This window comes from Bidens hawaiensis, unplaced genomic scaffold (genome assembly GCF_021521415.1).
Source record: "Bidens hawaiensis isolate Kalapana, Puna unplaced genomic scaffold, B.hawaiensis_p1.1 tig00025450_1, whole genome shotgun sequence".
In the NCBI taxonomy this organism is placed as follows: Eukaryota; Viridiplantae; Streptophyta; class Magnoliopsida; order Asterales; family Asteraceae; genus Bidens; species Bidens hawaiensis.
This window is the reverse complement of record NW_027494070.1, coordinates 67,988-87,288: the sequence shown is the minus strand read 5'-3', so window position 1 is coordinate 87,288 and position 19,301 is coordinate 67,988. Positions and strand designations below refer to the sequence as shown.

At 35.5% G+C, this 19,301-nt stretch overlaps 1 protein-coding gene across 1 annotated transcript; it reads left to right on the top strand.

Moving 5' to 3' along the window:
* Positions 1-14,283: 14,283 nt before the first annotated feature.
* Positions 14,284-18,798, top strand: LOC143571636 (calmodulin-binding protein 60 D-like). The gene is made up of 8 exons (XM_077057012.1): positions 14,284-14,430; positions 15,795-15,870; positions 16,054-16,115; positions 16,194-16,687; positions 16,777-16,937; positions 17,506-17,709; positions 17,784-18,018; positions 18,114-18,798. Exons 1-8 carry the CDS (start codon positions 14,315-14,317, stop codon positions 18,701-18,703), a joined length of 1,938 nt encoding a protein of 645 aa, XP_076913127.1. The 5' UTR covers positions 14,284-14,314; the 3' UTR covers positions 18,704-18,798.
* Positions 18,799-19,301: the final 503 nt, after the last annotated feature.

Genomic DNA, 19,301 nt, shown 5'->3' with positions numbered 1-19,301 from the left:
TCGAGATCTTAATACCACCACCTGTATGGAGATTAGGACTTTAGAAAACCTGTACATACACTTTTCCTCCACTAAATAAATTTCCTTACCCGACAATATCCCCCTAGGAGCCCATTTGGACCTCATTCCTGTTTATTTGCTAAACCAGACATTACACACCATTTCAGCCTTGGCCTTCATTATATTTTAACCCTGTGTGATGAAATCCAGTTCGTTATCGAGTTGTATATAGTCAGTTGTTGAGCATAGTACACAATGTACGTATGTCTCGGTTGAGTTGTAAATATGTGTTTGTCAGAGTTGTATAATTATTTGCTTCGGTGTATTGTATATCAGTTAATAATAATAATAATAATAATAATAATAATAATAATAATAATAATAATAATAAATAAATAATAATTAAAAAATAAAAAAAACATCAAAAAGCCAAAAAGAAAGTCAGTTCTTATTCAGTTATGTAATTAGCAGTCTGTTTGTTTTTATTAGTTGTTTCTGTATTTGTAAACTGGGTTACATCTACCTTAGTCACTAAATATGCCTATTCCGCACCCAACCTAAGCCCCAGCAAAACCTTAGTCCGAGTCTTTATGCAACCGGTGGGTAATGGGTGGAGATAAGACTGGCCTGCAAGCTTATTAAGTTGTAACTCATATTTGGTAGTTGAGGGCAGAAACATCACTGGCACATCTTTTGCTAGTCCAGATATTAAACCGAGAGGAGTGTTGATAGTTTGAGGGGTATGAACATGTATGCCTTAACCGGAAACAAAGTACACTCGTCTGGGCGGCTCTATTGTTTTTATAATATCATTTAACCTTATTTGTGGGATGTCAATCCAGAAAGTGTCAGTCTGGGAACCTGGGTATGACCTTAAACCTTACTAGTATTAATGGCGATAATCTACATACCTATGATGGAGGTCGATGTTTGCTTTAGAGTTTTGCTTGAGGGCAAGCAAAAGATAAGTGTGGGGATGTGATGGTCGGTTAATTTGTATATGTTTTAGTTCGTTTATTATTTAGTTTTAACTTTTTATTCTAGAACTATCGATACTTCATACGTGTTTTATTGGATTTCAGGTCATAGGCGTTAAAGTACTCATTATGGACCTGTTGTGACACGGAATGAAGACCCGGGATGTCCAGCACACGAAATGATGACATTTGTTGATGCTTGCTGTAGCAGAACCCATCGCGGTACGCGATGGGTGTGTTGAGGGTCCCATCACGTACCGTGATGGGACATAAATGAAGTTGACTTGGTGGTCAATCGCGATACGCGATAAATCTATAAGAAGGCCCGTCGCGTACCGCGACGGGTGTGTAGACGGGATTTTGGTTTATAACATCAATTTCATCAAGATAAAACCCTAACTCCATTTTTTAAGAAGAGAGGCGATTTCTAGCAGTTCCTATAGGCGATTTCACCATGCTAGCTCGTGTCAAGTCCATATCTATGATCCATATCATCCGTATTGAAGACTCGATGATGTCGCGGCTCGGCTAATCTCCTAGAATCGCACCCGGGATGTATAGTTTGTAACTTTTTAAAGTTTTTCTCATGTGATTAAGAATACTTATGTTTTGTTATTGATGATTAATATATGATTATTGATGATTGGTATTTTTGAGTGTTCGGTCGGTTTAGGTTTACGTTGGTTTGAACGATCTGTTACCAGTGCAAGGTAATTAGTCATATAACTGTTTGGTTAGATTGAATACGATAAAACATACAATTACCCTTAACTGAGTCACACTGGCAATGACTGTTTCATAACCAGTGCCGTGTGTAAAGTAATTGTTGATGTCTAAGGTTTTGTCTGATTGATCAGTTTTCAGTTAATCGTTAATAATTAATCTGTTATGTTGCATGAGATACTGTTGGTTGCTTACTTGAATTCCCGGGTGTGATTTGCTTTGTTAAGTGTTTGAAATTCGTTTACTTGTTCATTGCTTAGTTCTCTGAATTTACTAAAAATTGCTTGTGTGATCAACACTAAAAATTAGTCACTTCATAATATTAAATCTGTTACATGAATACATTGACCACATACTCCGTGTGATACGATACCCTACTTGCTCTAACTATTTAGAATAATTAGGTTTTTGATTGACCCAAACGACGGTCATCATTGGGTAGTTTAGATGGTTAGTCTGTGTGTGTTAGGGGCTGGGGGTCGCGGGTTTGAACCCGGCTACCCGAATTTTTAGATTTTGTTTTCTTTTTATGAGTTTTTGATTATTTTGAATAAATGATAAATTATAATAATTATTAGATAAACATTATTATATTAAAACCGACATATTGAAGCTATGTTTCTTGTCAAATCTCGTTAATAACTTTAGTTTACGTATGTATATACATATATATTTATATATACACATGTATTATAAGTATTTTTTAATAATAATATATCATCGTTACTTCATTTAAAACCCGACACTCTTAACTCACGTTTTCTTGTCATTGAACGTTTTTACAAACTCGTCATATATATATATGTATATGTATATGTATATGTGTGTATATATATATATATAAATACTATTAATTTTTAAACGATGATATAATAAACATATTAGGCACGTTAAATAAAACTTTATCTTTAAAGCTTCGTTGATGATTCAAAGTATATTTTTATTTACACATTATTTATAATATATTTATTTACTTATACTTATTTTATCATAAATCATGTTTATTTAAATTTTTTAATTAGTTATTTTATCAACTATAAAGGTGATTTTATAAATAATAAAAGATGAACAATAATATTATTCTTTGCAATAATAATTATTACAGAAATCCATTGATCAATTAATAAACATTCTAATCCCAAACATAACTTAACCTCATCTAAATCTTAATTCATTACACATATTTTATCTTTATAATTAATTCATATTACTATTATTTAACTAGGAATCATTGACGGTATATTTCGAATGATTTATTCTCATCATCATCAATTATATTTCGTACATCCGATCAGGTGAGTAATCACTCCCACTTTTTACTTATTTTTAACCATTTTGGGGACATATGCGTATCGTATCATATTTATCTATTATCTAGTATTCAAAACCGCAACTGTTTAATCCTTGTGTGTATATCAGTTTATGCCTAACTTGCTATTTGCTTACTTGATTAATTTGAACCGCATTCGGAGAGGTCCAACATATTCTCAGTCTAGTATGATCATACGACCATCGTAGTGGCCGGCGTCCGACGCATTGAAAATGGTTTCACAGACACCTCATTTTTGGTAACTAATGCTCATTCGCATGGCAACGGTTTAGCCCTTTCTTTATGTTTGATTGTTTGTGTATGTGCTATGGTTTAACTGTTTATTTCACAGGAACAGTTTGCATCTTTCTTTATATATTATATATACTATTACTGTTGTGTCTTAAACTGGTGTTTTACTCACTCAACATGTGTTGTTGACAAAAATATATTTTATACGCATTTGCAGGTTATCAGCTTGGTTGTTTAGCATGATGAAGATTACGTAGAGATGCTTTTTAGGATACAAAATTAATTAATCATTGTTGTAATTTCGTTATACTTGATGTACTTAACTGTAATTGTTTTATTTGAAATTATTAAATAGATATTGAAACTTATAATGTTGCATGATAGTAACCTTGAGGGCTGTGACAATCAGCTCACACCCGACATTTCCGCCGTAGGTTGGGGTGTGACACTTCCCGTAACCACCCTCCAGCGTGAGAATAAGTACAGTTCTGATAGAGAGAAAGTACTTAAGTATTTAGAGTAGATAGTGGGAAGTGAATGTGTTACCTCATGAAGATTGTGAAGTATTTATAGCCGAAGAGTGTGGGAATATTATTGGTCCAGCTGTCTCTTTCTAGAAGATGCCCTCGTAACCGCTTGGACACGTGCCTTCGTATAATAGGTTGAGCTATACGTCCCATGTGCATGGTTATAACAACCTGGACACATGTCTATCGATGATAGGACGAGATAAACTTGGTCATGTGCACGGTTATAACAACATGGCTAGCTGTCCTCCATTCATTGGCTGATGTGTCACGTATTCTCCAAGAAAGGATCTTGGTAAATCTTCTAGAAGGTAATTAGTTAATTACAGCTGTCCTATGACATTGCCTTCTGGTCATCTTAGCGGGTGAGAATACTACCCTGTGGATGACTTCTGAGGGTGCCTGGGTGCTTCCACACATGGTCTCTAGGACGTATCCTTGTTCTTTCTTTATTGAGTCATGCGGATGATCCATTTGTCCCGCGGGTGACATATGAGGAGTTTTCCTCTGACCCGCGGGTAGTACTTAAGGGTATTTGGGTGTTTTTGTTACCCTACCTCCATACTATGGTTTCAAGAATTCAACTTGGTGCAAGTAATCTATTCATTTGGTCTGGTCTGCCCTCTAATCTAATTGTTGGTAAATAATAATAAATACTTAACCCCAATTTGAAACCAACGTTCAGTTTACTTTGGCTAATTATTTATATTACATTTTGTAACTGATTTTATGTTTAGTGGACCTCATCACTATTGCGTTGCTTAATACATTACTGATGGGTATGATAATATATGCGTCTCTTCATGGAAATCTAGCTTTGTTTTCTCTCTAAATCTATGATCGGGTTACAATTTTGTTTGGTAATTGAATATTAGTCTCTTAATTCGATTGGAATTAGTGTTTGGTATTTTTCATGGACTTTGGGGATAAAATTGGGGTTTTGGAAAATTACATTCTTATATGTGTAGTTTGTGTATATGGTTGTTTTTAGATGATGAAAGTTACTGGTTCTACACCATACACATAAGGACATTTTTGTGATGCAGGTGAAGGGAGATGGACCAAAACCATGGTAAGTTTTTTTTTTATTTGGGAGTCATTGGGTGACAGTTAAATAGTAAAAAAAATTATTATTACGGTTATCACAATTAGTATTTAGGTCCTATTCCTATATGCATGAGAGTATTATTGTACATTGATTACATGACCTGCTTTAGTCATAATCCACATTGATTACATTGATAACATTATTTAAGAAAAAATGAAGATCTTCAGAGTTTGCAGGATAAATGGCTTAAAAACTATTAGCATAAAAAACATAAAATGCACACCAATACAACAGTTGTTTTCATAAACTTTTAGCAGGAAAATAGTAATTTCATAGCTTGTACTTATTCATTTTCTAAATATTTATGTTAAAAAAAACAGAATGTTGTACAAATTATGTGTAGTTTATTGACAGATATATCTAGATTCATGGAGTTTAATATTGGTTTCTTTGGATAATAACTAATAACGGCATATGGAATCTGAGGTCTACAATGCAATCCAAAGAATGCAACCTTCAGGTAATGTACTATTCGATTTAGAATAATTCGTTATGATTCGATAGATATGACCTATACAATCTGACGAACAACCCACTTTTTCCCCTTTATTCTCAAAAAACACCTATAATGTTTGTAATATAGAGTAAGCTGTATAATTAGTTAACATCATTCTGACCCAACCAGCATGTTTTGAAGCATTTCTTGAGGTGTTTACTACTAGGGGAGGAGTAAAACCAACACAGTTGGCATGGGTGACGTAGTCGATGTTTTTACCCTTTTTGTTGTAGGTTTCGTATATGAAATATGTCATAGAAAGCTTTTTATTTAGTCAATCTTCACTTTTGTATTTGTTAATAGTTTATTAATTATGTATGCTAAAAATGGGCAAAAGGTGTTTGTAGGTCCAGTCATTGACCCGGCCAGGTTCATTGCTCGGTTCATTTTGTTCCGTAATCACCCATCTTGCCACCTCTACCGGTTATCTCCACATCAAGGAAGCTAGGTTCTCAAATCACATTGTATAGATTGAGTTGATTTGGGCAAAAACTAAAAAAAGGAATATGTATATGGGTTCATTCAGGTCATCTCAAATTAGTCAATTGGCCAATTTGGGTCTACTCAAATTAGTTAGCGGGTAAGAATGTTGTTTAAAGAAAAAAACAAGTTAATGGAAACGGTTCTAAGCAAAATGAGAGCCAAAACGGGCCATTTTTATAGAAAAACAATCAGTCTGGTTGACGTCACCATGCCTTTTTAACCCGAACCAAATTAATTGTTTTTAAAATGGTTATTCTGACCCGAACCCGCTTTGACTCCTCACTGAACCCGCCTGACCCACTCAGTTTGTCATTATAGTACATAAAATTTGGTAACAAACATATTTCTATTCTAAGGTAATACTAAACAAACTTCAGGGGACTTAAGGAAAAATGCCAGCTCCCATCAAATACTCCGGGTTTATCTAATTTCACTCATCAGTAGGATGAAGTTTTTTCTATTTGTAGGAAAATTTCTTCTTATGTTGGGTCCACTAAAAAGAGCACAATTTATGTTTACTGTAAGCAACATGGCTGCTCTTTTTTTAACCCCTCATTTGTAAAACAAGTAAAATTATCACAGAGCTTTCTGCCAGGTTTCAATAAAGTTAAGCGAATAAAATTTAATCCTCAAAAAGATCATTTTAGAGTTAATTTGTTATTTCTGCTTCATAAATGCTTTAAAGGGTCGAATATGTGAGAGTGCATTTTTACAGTCTGGTTAAATAAACATCTAAGTGTCTTTGTTTACTTCAATTTATTGCAGGCGAGGATTAATCATATGGATATTGCCTTATCAAGGACTATTGCTTTGTGTTAGTTTAGCCGCTTGCTTTTTATTTAGGGCATGTTTGGGATTGAGTTTGAAAAATGTTTATTGGCTTTTTCATTTTGAAAAGTCAGGATTTGGGACTTTTAGAAAACTAATTTTTAATCCTTTCAAGAATCTAAAATAAAAAGGATTTTTGTAATTGCCAAACACATTTTGGCTCATTGGCTTTTTGAAAACATTAAAAAGTCAATAAGCATTTTTCAAACTCAATCTCAGCTCTTAGAAAAGATTTTTCGCCCTGCTAAAAAAAAGATATTTCGCCCTGCTTGCGGTGCGCGCATATAATGTATATATGTGTGAACCCTCGGGTGGGCAAAAGTAAAATTGCACTAATTTTGACGTTATTTTACTAATCTCGTGAAAATAACGTTAAAAGTGGCGGAAGGTTAATCAGGCATCATGTGGTGGCGTTGATAGCCGAAAGACAAGGGCACATGCACCGATCAGCCGGTGTCCCGATGATTGAGTGCTATGTGCCTTATGTCCAAGGCTTGATGCAAAACTACTATCGAGCCGGGGGTCTCACCGGAAGCAGCCTCTCTATCCCTATGGGATAGAGGTAAGGCTGTCTACATCTTACCCTCCTCAGACCCTACCATAGCATTGCTATTGGTGGGATATACTGAGTACGATGATGATGATGATGATGAATCTCAGCTCTTAGAAGTTAAATTAGTTGTACTTGATTTTAAATTTATTATGATGTTATTTAGAATTAGAATTCAAAGCATTGTAGTTTTATCTTTTTACAAGTAAATAAATAACATTGAGCAGTTAGTTGATGAATACTCCATCATTGTCATTTTTGTAGGCTTGTAAAACTATGTTTAGTGAACTGTTCATGAATCAATAAATGAACAAAAATTTGTGTTCATTTAATTAAACAAACGGACATAAACACATGTTTCATTTGTTCATTTATGTCCATGGAAGTTTGTTTATTTTAGTTCTTTGATGTTCGTTTGCATATTAATAGAAAATAATCAAATCTAATCTTAATGAGTCATCTACTTTATTAGGGGTGCAAATGAGCCGAGCTGCTCGCGAGCTACTCGAGATCGGCTCGTTAAAAAGCTCGTTCAAGCCGAGCTTTATCGAGCCCGAGCCCGAGCTCAAGCCTAAAAATAAGCTCGTTTATTAAACGAGCCCGAGCCCGAGCTTTAGTTATCGAGCTCGAGCCGGCTCGCAAGCCTAAACGGGCCTGCCATTTATATATATTTTTTAAATATATATTTAATAATTATTAATTAATAAATATTATGTTATGAAAAAATAAATAAAAATAACTGAATAATATATATTCTTTTATGCATAAAATTATAATAGAAAAAATATGTAAAATAATTATAATTATATAAAAAATAATTAATAAATAGTAAACGAGCCGAGCTCGAGCTTCAAAATCCATTCACGAGCCGAGTTCGAGCTTTGAAAATAGAGCTCGAAATGAGCCGAGCTCGAGCTCGAGCTCTATGCAAGTTAAACAAGCCGAGCTCGAGCCTAGTCGAGCTCGGGCTCGGCTCGACTCGTTTGCACCCCTATACTTTATGTATTTGTTTGTTTGTGTTCATTTATGTTTGTATGTGTTCACCTATGTTTGTTCATATATGTTCATTATGTTAGTTTATTTTTGTTCGTTTATGTCCGTTAACTGTTTGTTTAGATTTTAAACAAACGAATACGAGAATGTTCATTTTATAAACGAACGAACAAATATATGTTCAATTACGTAAACGTCTTCTTTTAAAGTTAAATGACCTAACAACGAAACTTGATGCTTGTTATTCTTTTTCGACCTAAGTTTGTACTAATTTTAAACAGACACACATTATATATCATACATAGTTTATGATGTCAAATGTTAGGTAAGGCAAAAGCATACAACCCGTTCATATACCATGAATTATATAGTGAAGCAAGAAATAAACCCACAAGATACCAGTTAACTACCTGTCAAAATATAATCATGCATACACCAATTGTTCCCTACAACCTCACTATCTCATCCAAATATTCATCCAAACATGTGTTCTACTTGTTCATAGGCCCAACCCAAGGGGGGTCGAGGAGGGTGACGGACCAAGCCCATACTTTCGAGAGGCTCATAATTGTTAAAAGATTTATATAATTTATATATTGTAATATACTTTTGTTTTGAAGTATAAGTTTATAAATTGACTTCTTGGTGCGATGAAAAAATTGAGTGTATAAAAAATTGGTACTATATGAAATCAAAGATCAGTTCAGTTCAGTTCTCATTTCGTTGGTGGTTTTTTATATAAAAAGCTTCCCATTGTTTTTTATATGAGCTATTTTAGTACCTTCTTCTTCTTCTTCTTCTTCTTCTTCTTCTTCTTCTTTGTTTTTATTCGAATTGTGATTTGAAAAGGCAACCAAATAAATAAAATTGTCAAAATTATTTATGACATAATTGAAAATGTGATTTCACGGCCCTTTTATATGTTCGTCCCGAGCGCTGAAATCTTAAAAGATTATTGGAGACGCCCCTAATCATTTATGTTACTGAATTAATGTAGTCGTTACATTCCTAGGTTAATGCTTCCGTCCACCGGACTGGTAAAGTACTAGTTTATGGGAGACAAAAGAAGTAAGAATCCGTCCAACCATTTAGAAGATTTTTGTTCTCTCTTTTCTTAGCTTTTTTAGCAAACAATTCCCAAATATTTTCACCCATCTTAATCTTGCGAATCAACATGATATTTTCATATTCTTAAAATTAATTCATTGATCCATATATCAAGATTCCAAAAAAGCAAGAAAAAATACGGAGCTCTAAACATATCTTAGATCTAGCATAGTCTAGCACAAGCTCAACACCATCTGTAACCCATGTATTGGACATCCTTTTAAATTTGAACATAAGGGGTCAATACAAGTCATCTCTACTAGGTGTTTGAGATTCCTTATTTTGGCATTCTTAGGACTTATGGAAAAGTCATAAGTTACAAAGTTGTAACTTATTCAACTTCTCCACTCACATCATAAGGACTCCCAAACATCATTTAACTTTTCAAAAAGTTAAAAAGTCATAAGTAGGCTAAAATAAGGAATCTCAAACACCCACTTAAATCACACAACTGGTTGATGACGAATGATCAAAACAAAACATGTGAGAGTGAATCTAATTAAAAATTTTGTGATTGTGGGCTTACCGTTGCCACTTTCTTGATATACATGTCAAAGAGGAGAGTGAGGGTTGCAACGTGATAGTTTTGGGACATGATAATGTGTGTTTTGCGATGGGTTGTTGGTCATCGGTTTTTGAAAGAAAATGTAGGATGCGTGTGGATTGTTTTTTTTTTTTTTTTGTTTTTAACTTTAAGGGTAAAAATGTATGTTCACATATATCTAACATAGTTTCTAACACCCATTCAAAAATGAACGAATAGAGTGCATGTGAAGTAAACAATAAATATAGTATGACCAGTGTTCCTATATATAAAACCTAAAATTTCAACATATTACAAAAACATTTATGTAATATTATGTTTTTTTGAACTTTATAATATTTTTTAAACAAAATTATTATTTGTGCCCCTATGCCATATGGCTGGGGCACTTTACAGGTTCAATTCGTAAATTGAGCGATTAGTGACATCGTACTTTTTCGGTGCGTACAAGTGTGCATTTCCTTCAGTTGACCATCAATTGACCAACTGACGAAAAATGCATTTTGTTAATTTTCTCTTAGCAGCAGCAATAGTAACAATAACGACACTTTATCTCCCTCATGTCCCTCACCCCCAACCAGCACAACACCCCTAAAACACATCGCCACGGGCTGCCTAATGGGAACTTGTTTGACATGATAAGACCTGCTTAGCAAAAAAAATGCGTTATGCGATTTAATACTTTTATAAATTAATTAAAATTAAGAGGCTAGAGTACATCATTTATCCTTCTTGGTAAATTAAACGTATAATTGCCATGCTCAAATCATCAAAGTCAATTGTTAAACGAGTCGTTTTCATGTTTGATACTTGTGTTATTCGCGTTGTCTATAACCTGTTAAACACGATAAGACACGAGCTGATAACCCTAGTCCGCACCACCATTAAACGAAGCCACTGTACAACTTCTCACAAACACCGGGGGCCACCGCCGGTAACCGTTCAACGAACTTCTTCAACTCGTCAGTCCTTATTGATACATTGTGTTCGTCCATATCTTGTCTATGTTGCTGTAATTAGATTTCAAAACTCAAAATTGAAGCCTAACATTGTTCAATTGGTGCCTAATCGATGTTCAAGAAGTCAAGATTTGAAATTTAAAGGACGATTATGCAGTCCCCATCGCCAATTGGACTTCAAAACTCAAATCGAAGCCTAATACTTGTTCAATCAGTGCTTCCTCTTCTTCCCGTTTCGGCTAATTGTCTCATGGTTGAACTCCAACTTCCATCAATGCTTGATAAAATGCAGTCTCGATGTAGATTGAATAATGCAATCATGGTGCTTGGCAAACATTGGATTTGGATACCAAGAATTGGAGTAGATTGAATAATGCAGTCATGGCGTTTGATAAAATGCATCCTTTAGTTTACAAACATGTTTTATGATATTGATAATGGTTTGGAATTAACAATAGGAAACTCTAATTGGAATTGGGTGAAAGATGAAGTGTTGACGGTGGTAATACATTTTCATATTCTGTAATAGTATCAAAGAGTAGCCTAGTTAACATAGTAGGTTGTTAAAACATGGGTATGGGGTTTGAATCCCAACCTCTCCAATTTTGGAAGATTATTTTCAAACAAAATTAAAGGTTTGGTGGTAAAATGATCATTTCAGCATTTTCTTGAACAAGACGGAAGGGCATACCTCTTTTACATCCCATCCCTTAGACAAATCAATAGGAAATTCCACAAGCCATAGTTGTTCTTTTACATCCCATCCCATCCCATCCGGTACAACAAGCTAAAGTGACCTCTACGCTTCGCCCTAGTTGCGCAGGGCCACTCCCCGTGTGCTAGCCCCACGAGAAGTAGAAATGAGATAAAGCTGCAAGGCATTGGTTAAATATTGATCCACTTTATGCATCTTTCAGTCTCTATAAATTAGCTAACTTGATAAAGAACTCATTTCTTTAGTTTAGCGGTCATGGATTGATTCTAGGTGGTTCATTTGCGCGTGTCCGAAAAGTACAATAACACAATTCAATCAATCTAAGAATTGAACCTAGATAGTCCCGTCGATATTGCACATGATACAAACCATAATTTTCACAATCGGCGGGGGCGATCGGCGGTCCTGGTAAATGGATCTCCGACTCCCGAGTTCGCTTGCTCTCGTGGTCTCCGTCAAGGGGATCCGTTATCCCCATTTTTTATTCGTTTTAGCAATGGAGACTTTGTTGGGGATAATGAAACGAGCGTGTAGTACTCAACTTTTTAGGGGAGTTGAATTGTGGGAGGACAGGTCAGTCGGTTTCACGCCTCCTGTACGCCAATGATGCAGTTTTCCTAGGTGAGTGGGATAAGACGAATGCCTTAAATTTACGCCGTATTCTTCGATGCTTTTATCTCGTATCCAGTTTGAAAATTAATCTAGCAAAAAGTTGGATTTATGGGACTGAGGTAGATCCATACGAAAGAGAGGAGATGGCCAGTTGGCTGAACTGTAGGGCGGGTGTGTTCCCGTTTAATTACCTTGGGTTAAAGGTGGGCTGTAACATGAACCTAGTAGCTTCTTGGGACCCGGTGGTAGAATTATTTAAAAAACGGTTGTCTAATTGGAAGGCTAAAAAATTGTCGATTGGCGGGCGAGTTACGGCTTTAAAGGCGATTTGAATTCTCTACCGACTTATTATTTTTCTCTTTTTAAGGCTCCGATTAGGGTTTTGGAGAAGCTTGATAGGATAAGGCGCATATTTTTGGGGAAGCTCGGAGGAAGATGCGGAAATTAATTGGGTCGCGTGGGGCAAAGTGGTCGAACCGGTATGTAAAGGCGGCCTCAGTCTTGGGTCTCTACGTATAATGAATCTCGCCATGCTAGCAAAATGGTGGTGGAGGTCTAAAGAAGAGAAGGGCGGGATGTGGAGAAATATAGTTTGGTCACTTCATTCGAATAGTTCCTGGTCGGAAATGTACGCTAAAGTTTCATTGGCAGGGCCTTGGAAACAAATCGTTAGGATTGCACCAGAACTAGAGGAGTTTGAGATAAATATTGAAAGGGAGATAAGGTGGGAGATGGGCAATGGCTCAAAAATATGTTTATGGATTGATAGATGGTGTAACGGTTCTCCTTTTTTCTCGCAGTTTCCTCAACTTTTTGAACTTGAAATTTATAAATTCTGTAGCGTTTCGGCCCGTTTGGTTATGCATATGGAGGAGTTATGTGGAGTTTGGGGTTGGAGTAGAGAGCCGAGGGGGAGGGAGGAATTAGATGAGTTAAAGGAGTTGCTTCAAGCATGTCAAAATATTAGTTTGCGAACCGACCGAGACCGTCTTGTTTGGGGTATGGATGGATGTTACAGGTTTTCTCTAAAGACTATAAAAGAAAGCATGGCTTCCGTTATAAGCATTCCTATGAATTATTTATTTGAGTGGAACTATTTCGTGCCTAAAAAAGTGGGGATTTTGGCTCGGAGGGAGGAAATGGAAAGAATACCGGTGCTTCTTGCATTGGCAAAACGTAATATTGACGTTGGTTCGGTCGTGTGTCCCATGTGTACAGAGGAGGAGGGGTCGGCGGAACACTTGTTTTCTTCATGTAGATTTGGACACTTAATTTGGGATAAAATTGTGAGTTGGTGTAAGGTGCCTAACTTTTTCATTTTTTCAATCTGCGATCTTCTTGAAGCGCATAAATATTTGAGTTTGCCTATCCAAAAAGCAAAGGTGTTTAATGTTATTTGCTTAACAACAATATGGTGTATTTGGAAAGCTAGAAATGAGTCGGTGTTTGAAGGAAATGAGGCTAATCTAAGAGGAGTAATACGAGAAATAAAGGCTTTAAGCTTTCTATGGATCTGGAATAGATCAAAACATACAAGCTTAACTTGAGAGAGGTGGAACAATTTCAACTTTGATCTTTTGTAAGGGTTATGGGCGGTTTGGGTGGTTTTTCTTTGTCTGAGTTTTATTGCTTGTTTTTTTGTTCTGGGTTAGCTCCTTGTTGGTCTTTGTTTTTTTCTTTATTAATATATTTCTTGATCGGTCATTCAACAAAAAAAAAAAAATCACAATTTTAGAAAAGGAAAATCACATTGAGAAGCTCCGTGAGACGACACTCAACCAAAGTTTGGCGGCTAGCACAGTCACACCTGTGTGACGTGGCACGTACGGATAAGCCGTAGAGAAACAATCCTCACTCAGCCGTTAAGATATATTCTATTCTATTCTATTCTATTCTATTGTAACCGTAAAAGCAATACCAATACCAATACCAATACCAATACCAATAACAGTAACGCTTACGACACTCGCAGTGTGTTTTTTGTTAGAGAGAAACCACTTGGACTTCAAAATTCTCACAGGTATAATAATAAATACTTATCTCTGATTGTTCTTTGTTCATCATCTATTAACCGTAATCGATTTAATTTTCCACTTAGGGTTTTGATATTATTGTGGTTAGGGTTTTAAAAATGCATACGAGGAATATGGAGAGGAATAATTCTATTAGGGAGAGGGGGAAACGAGGCTTGGAAGGTGAAGAGGAGCAGCAGCAGCAGCCCGAGCGGAAGCGCCCGGCTTTAGCCAGGTATTCAATGAATGGAGTCTGCTTTTGATGTTTGCTCATTGGCCTGTCGTTTGAAATTAGGGCTTTTTTTGATAGGCGAATTGTTTGTTGATTTGTGCAATTTGCAAAAGTAACCGTGTTGACTGTATTATTATTATTATATTATTATTATTATCTATTGGTTTCGAGTATAGTTTTTGTGAAATTATGTCTCAAATACTGAATTTAGGTTTTTGTTGGCTTTACTGCATACGTGCCACAAACGTTAATTCACTACATTTACTTTATATTTGATACTTTTCAATGCAAGATGTTTATGAATGTGAATACCGGATGAACATGGTTGCTTATTACACAGTAGGGATAATGTATTCATATAGGTCACTAAAGTATGCAAAAAGGTTACACTATGATCACTCAAATATCAACACAGCATTTCATGCCTGATGCCACCAACATATTAATTTGGTTTTGGCCAAATTTCATGAACTTTAACTTCTTTTGGAAATCGTGCTTTGAAGTATAATTTTAAAGTTGGGAAACACTCTTTGAAGTGTGGACAGAAGCTGTATTGTTGTTGAACTCATCAAAATGAACCATATTTGGGAATACACTTTTATGTAAAACCGTTGAATCAATGTCTAGCAAGGTCTTAGCTTGATGTTATCAGACCTGGCATAATTAGAATGGAACTAGTACTTGGGTGACTTGAATTGCGCTTTAAAATTTAGTGGCTTATGTTTACATAATTGATAATCCCTACATAAATATAACTTTTATGATTAGTCTGAGATGTAAACACCAACACTTATGGAGGATTATGTAATCATAATGTTATTCATTGTTTAGGTAACAGCATTATCATTTCAGCCCAAGTCTCAGTATTAACCCACACCAACATGTAAAGAAAGACAGCAATTTTTTTCTTGGCACTTGTTGGCGTCAAGTTCTAGTACTTTCCCTGTTTCTATCTTTCAGAAATTACTTTCCAAATTGTATCTGTTAGTACGACTTCTGTGAGGATTGTAAGTCTTTTACATTGGTAACTTATGTGTTAGATGCATTCAATATTGGGTGATGTTTGGTTTTTCTTTTGTCCAATAGAAAAGTATCATCATCTCCTGAAATGGAGTAATATATGTTGATTGTTTGTTTCCATGCTAAAGTTAACCAAGTTGATTTGTAGTTCTTATCTCCTGCCAAATTGAAAGGTTATTTTGCTCACTTGTCAGTTGTTTATGTGTTAAACCAGCAAATCTTATCTCAAGTTTTATTTTCAATAAGCCATTTAATTTCAAGTTATTTTTTTATTTTTTATTTTTTTTTTTGCTTATTATGGAGATTTTTATGTTTTCTAATGATATACACATAAACTGTTTATGCAGTGTAATTGTGGAAGCTTTGAAGGTGGACAGTCTTCAAAAGCTTTGCTCATCTTTGGAACCTATTCTTCGCAGAGTTGTAAGATCCAGCCTTTTACATTTCCATGTTTAAATTTCAAAATTTAGATGTGCATCCTGACTTTATGAAGCTATTGTTTTTAAATGCTCTATTTTTTTTTTAATTAAAAGACTGTTCTTGTGAAGTTTTTGAAGATAGTTTTGTGCACATTTTTTACCATCTCCCAAACCATTTTCTGAACAGGTTAGTGAGGAGGTTGAACGAGCTTTAGCAAAATTAGGCCCTGCTCGTGTAACTAATGAAAGGTTCGTGGAATTTCTTTCTGTATAATATCAATAATAACAAACTTTATATCTTAAACCAATTCTATGTGATAATTCCAGGTTATCACCTAAGCGTATCGAAGGGCCTGATGGCAGAAATCTGCAGCTTCTCTTCAAATCCAGGATGTCATTACCATTATTTACTGGTGGAAAAGTTGAAGGCGAACAGGGTGCTGCTATTCATATAGTCTTAGTCGATGCGACCACAGGCCATGTTGTTACCACAGGACCCGAATCATCAATAAAACTAGACATTGTGGTTTTAGAAGGTGATTTTAACAATGAAGATGATGAAGGCTGGACTCTAGAAGAGTTTGAAAGCCATGTTGTTAAAGAACGTGAAGGAAAACGACCGTTGTTGACTGGAGACTTGCAGGTTGTTCTTAAAGAAGGTGTTGGGACTTTAGGAGAGTTGACTTTCACCGACAATTCAAGTTGGATTAGAAGCAGGAAGTTTAGACTTGGTTTAAAGGTCGCCTCGGGTTTCTGTGAAGGGATTCGTGTTCGTGAAGCAAAGACTGAAGCTTTCACTGTTAAAGATCACAGAGGAGAATGTATGCAATTGGTTCATTTTTATTATTTCAAAAAGGAGAAAAAAACATTCCGACTCATTTTTTTTCGTTATTATTATTTTCATTGATAGTATACAAGAAACACTACCCGCCTACTTTAAATGATGAGGTATGGAGATTGGAGAAAATTGGAAAGGATGGATCGTTTCACAAGCGGTTGAATAGTTCAGGGATATTTACAGTTGAAGAGTTTCTACGTCTTGTAGTGCGGGATGCTCAAAAGCTACGTAAAGTAAGTATTTAATCTAGGCCTGTAAACGAACTTGAATGGAACATGTTTGTGTTCGTTTGTTTAAATGAAAATGAGCAATAATTATTAAACGAACGTGGTTTTATTGTTCGTGTTAGTTTATTAAGAAAATGAACGTGTTTGTGTTCGTTTATGTCTTTCGTAAATAATATAAACGAAGATTCGTGAACTTAAATAACCGAACATGTAATTGAGCTAAAACCAATCAAAAGTAAAATGGACTTAAAAAAAACGAAACTTAACAACATTATGAAAGTAAACAATTGAACATATGTGAAGTTAAATGAAGTAGTGTAAATTAACGTTTACGAACATAAATGAGCAAACGAGACTTGTGTTCATGTTAGTTCGTTTTAACTAAAACAAAAAAATTTGTTCATGTTTGTTTCTTAATTAAACGAACATAAACACACATCCCGCTGCATGGTTTACAAACGGTTCACTGAACATTCAGCTTGTTTACAAGCTTAATTTAGTAATGTTTATTGCATTATTTTGTTTTTTCTGCATGTAATTATTATTGTTTTATTATTATTCTGTTTTAATTTAGATTCTTGGAAGTGGCATGTCGAATAAGATGTGGGAGGCTTTGATAGAGCATGCAAAAACATGTGTGTTGAGTACCAAGGTTTATGTATATTATTCCGAGGATAACAGAAATGTAGGAGTTGTTTTTAATAATATATATGAGCTAAGAGGTCTTATTGTGGGTGACCAATATCAATCAGCTGATACTCTTTCTGATGGCCAAAAGGTTTTTGCCACTTTCATTATATTCAAGTTCTTTTACTTATTTTTATATAATGTTTCGAGTATTAATTTTTGTAGGTATATGTGGATACATTGGTTAAGATAGCATATGATAACTGGAACCTAGTTGTGGAGTATGATGGCAAGTCACTTGTGAACTTCAACCAACCTATAAGGTCTGGTGCATCCCGGAATGATTATTCAATGGGCGCATTAGATTATCAGAGATCTAATAATCAGCTACTGCCGCCACACCATCCTGTTGTGGATTCCTCTGACTTTCTCTCTGTTGATTCAAACCTGCTATTAGGAGGTAACACCTACTTTCTTTTTAGACGTGTTCTAATGAATTTAATAATTATAAGAAACCTGCAATATATTCATTTAGTTTCTGTCATTTGGGTTCAGGTTATAATGACAATGTAGATAATATGTACCAAACCGGGCCACAACTTGTGAGCACTAATGCACATGGTCAGTATGAGATGAATCTTGTTTCAAGTGGCCGCCACACTGGCAATACTCAGCGGATGCAAAACAACGGGTACGATGATAGATCTGAGTTAGCCCTCGGTCCACCACAATCATCATCATCTTTCCAGCCCGTGAACACATCTGTTCAGCAGCAGCCCAATATGAGCCCATTTGATGACTGGTCCAACAACAGCCGGGACAAAGGGGTTGGGGATTTCATGTCAGAGGATGAGATCCGCATGAGAAGTCACGAGATGCTTGAGAATGAAGATATGCAGCATCTGCTTCGGCTCTTTAGCATGGGCGGTGGTCATGGCGGTAACGTGGCGGGAGATGGCTTTTCTTTTCCATCGTTTATGCCATCACCGGCTCCTAATTTTGACTTTGATGAAGACCGCAGCCGGTCTGGGAAGGCAGTGGTTGGTTGGTTGAAGATTAAGGCGGCGATGCGCTGGGGGTTTTTCGTCAGGAAAAAGGCGGCTGAAAGACGGGCTCAGATTGTAGAGTTAGAAGATGATGAATGAAAATGCACTCATGAGACTGCAGTAAATTTTATGGGTTTTCTAGGAATGTTAATTTGGCTTTGATTGCATTTGTATAGTATGAAGTTCGATTTAAGGAACATGAACTCCTCATACATATTTGTTATTTTTTTTTCTTTTACTTTTTTCTTTTTGCTTGTGAATTAACTTGGTTTGTGACAATTATGGTATTTGAAAAACAGGGAAGAATGTAATGATAGTAATATGAAACATTTCCCTATAACCTGTGCTTATTTGACTCAATAGGTAGAGATATGTAAACACCATTTCATGATTGATGTTAGTGTTTTGGTGGCTAGTTAAAATAAGCAAAGACTCATCTTTATTATTTTGTTTTATTGGATAACTAGTTACAATGAATATGAATAAAGAATTTAAATTGTAATCTTAAAACACATCAAGCAATATTGTTGTATAACAAACATCTTAAGCCATTTGACACTCTGGTGGGAAGCCTTGAGGAAACCTCTTGGAATCTGAGCAGTAGTTGTAGATGATGTAATTCTTCTGCGCCCATCTGAGTCTCTCCTGCTTTGTGATATCCAACTCCTCCGACAACCACGCCTGATTGCCGCTGGAA

Coding starts and splice junctions, on each gene's coding strand:
- LOC143571636 (XM_077057012.1), top strand. CDS start 14,315: ATGCATACGAGGAATATGGAGAGGAATAATTCTATTAGGGAGAGGGGG. Junction 16,116..16,193: donor GCTCGTGTAACTAATGAAAG/GTTCGTGGAATT, acceptor TGATAATTCCAG/GTTATCACCTAAGCGTATCG. Junction 16,688..16,776: donor TAAAGATCACAGAGGAGAAT/GTATGCAATTGG, acceptor TTTCATTGATAG/TATACAAGAAACACTACCCG.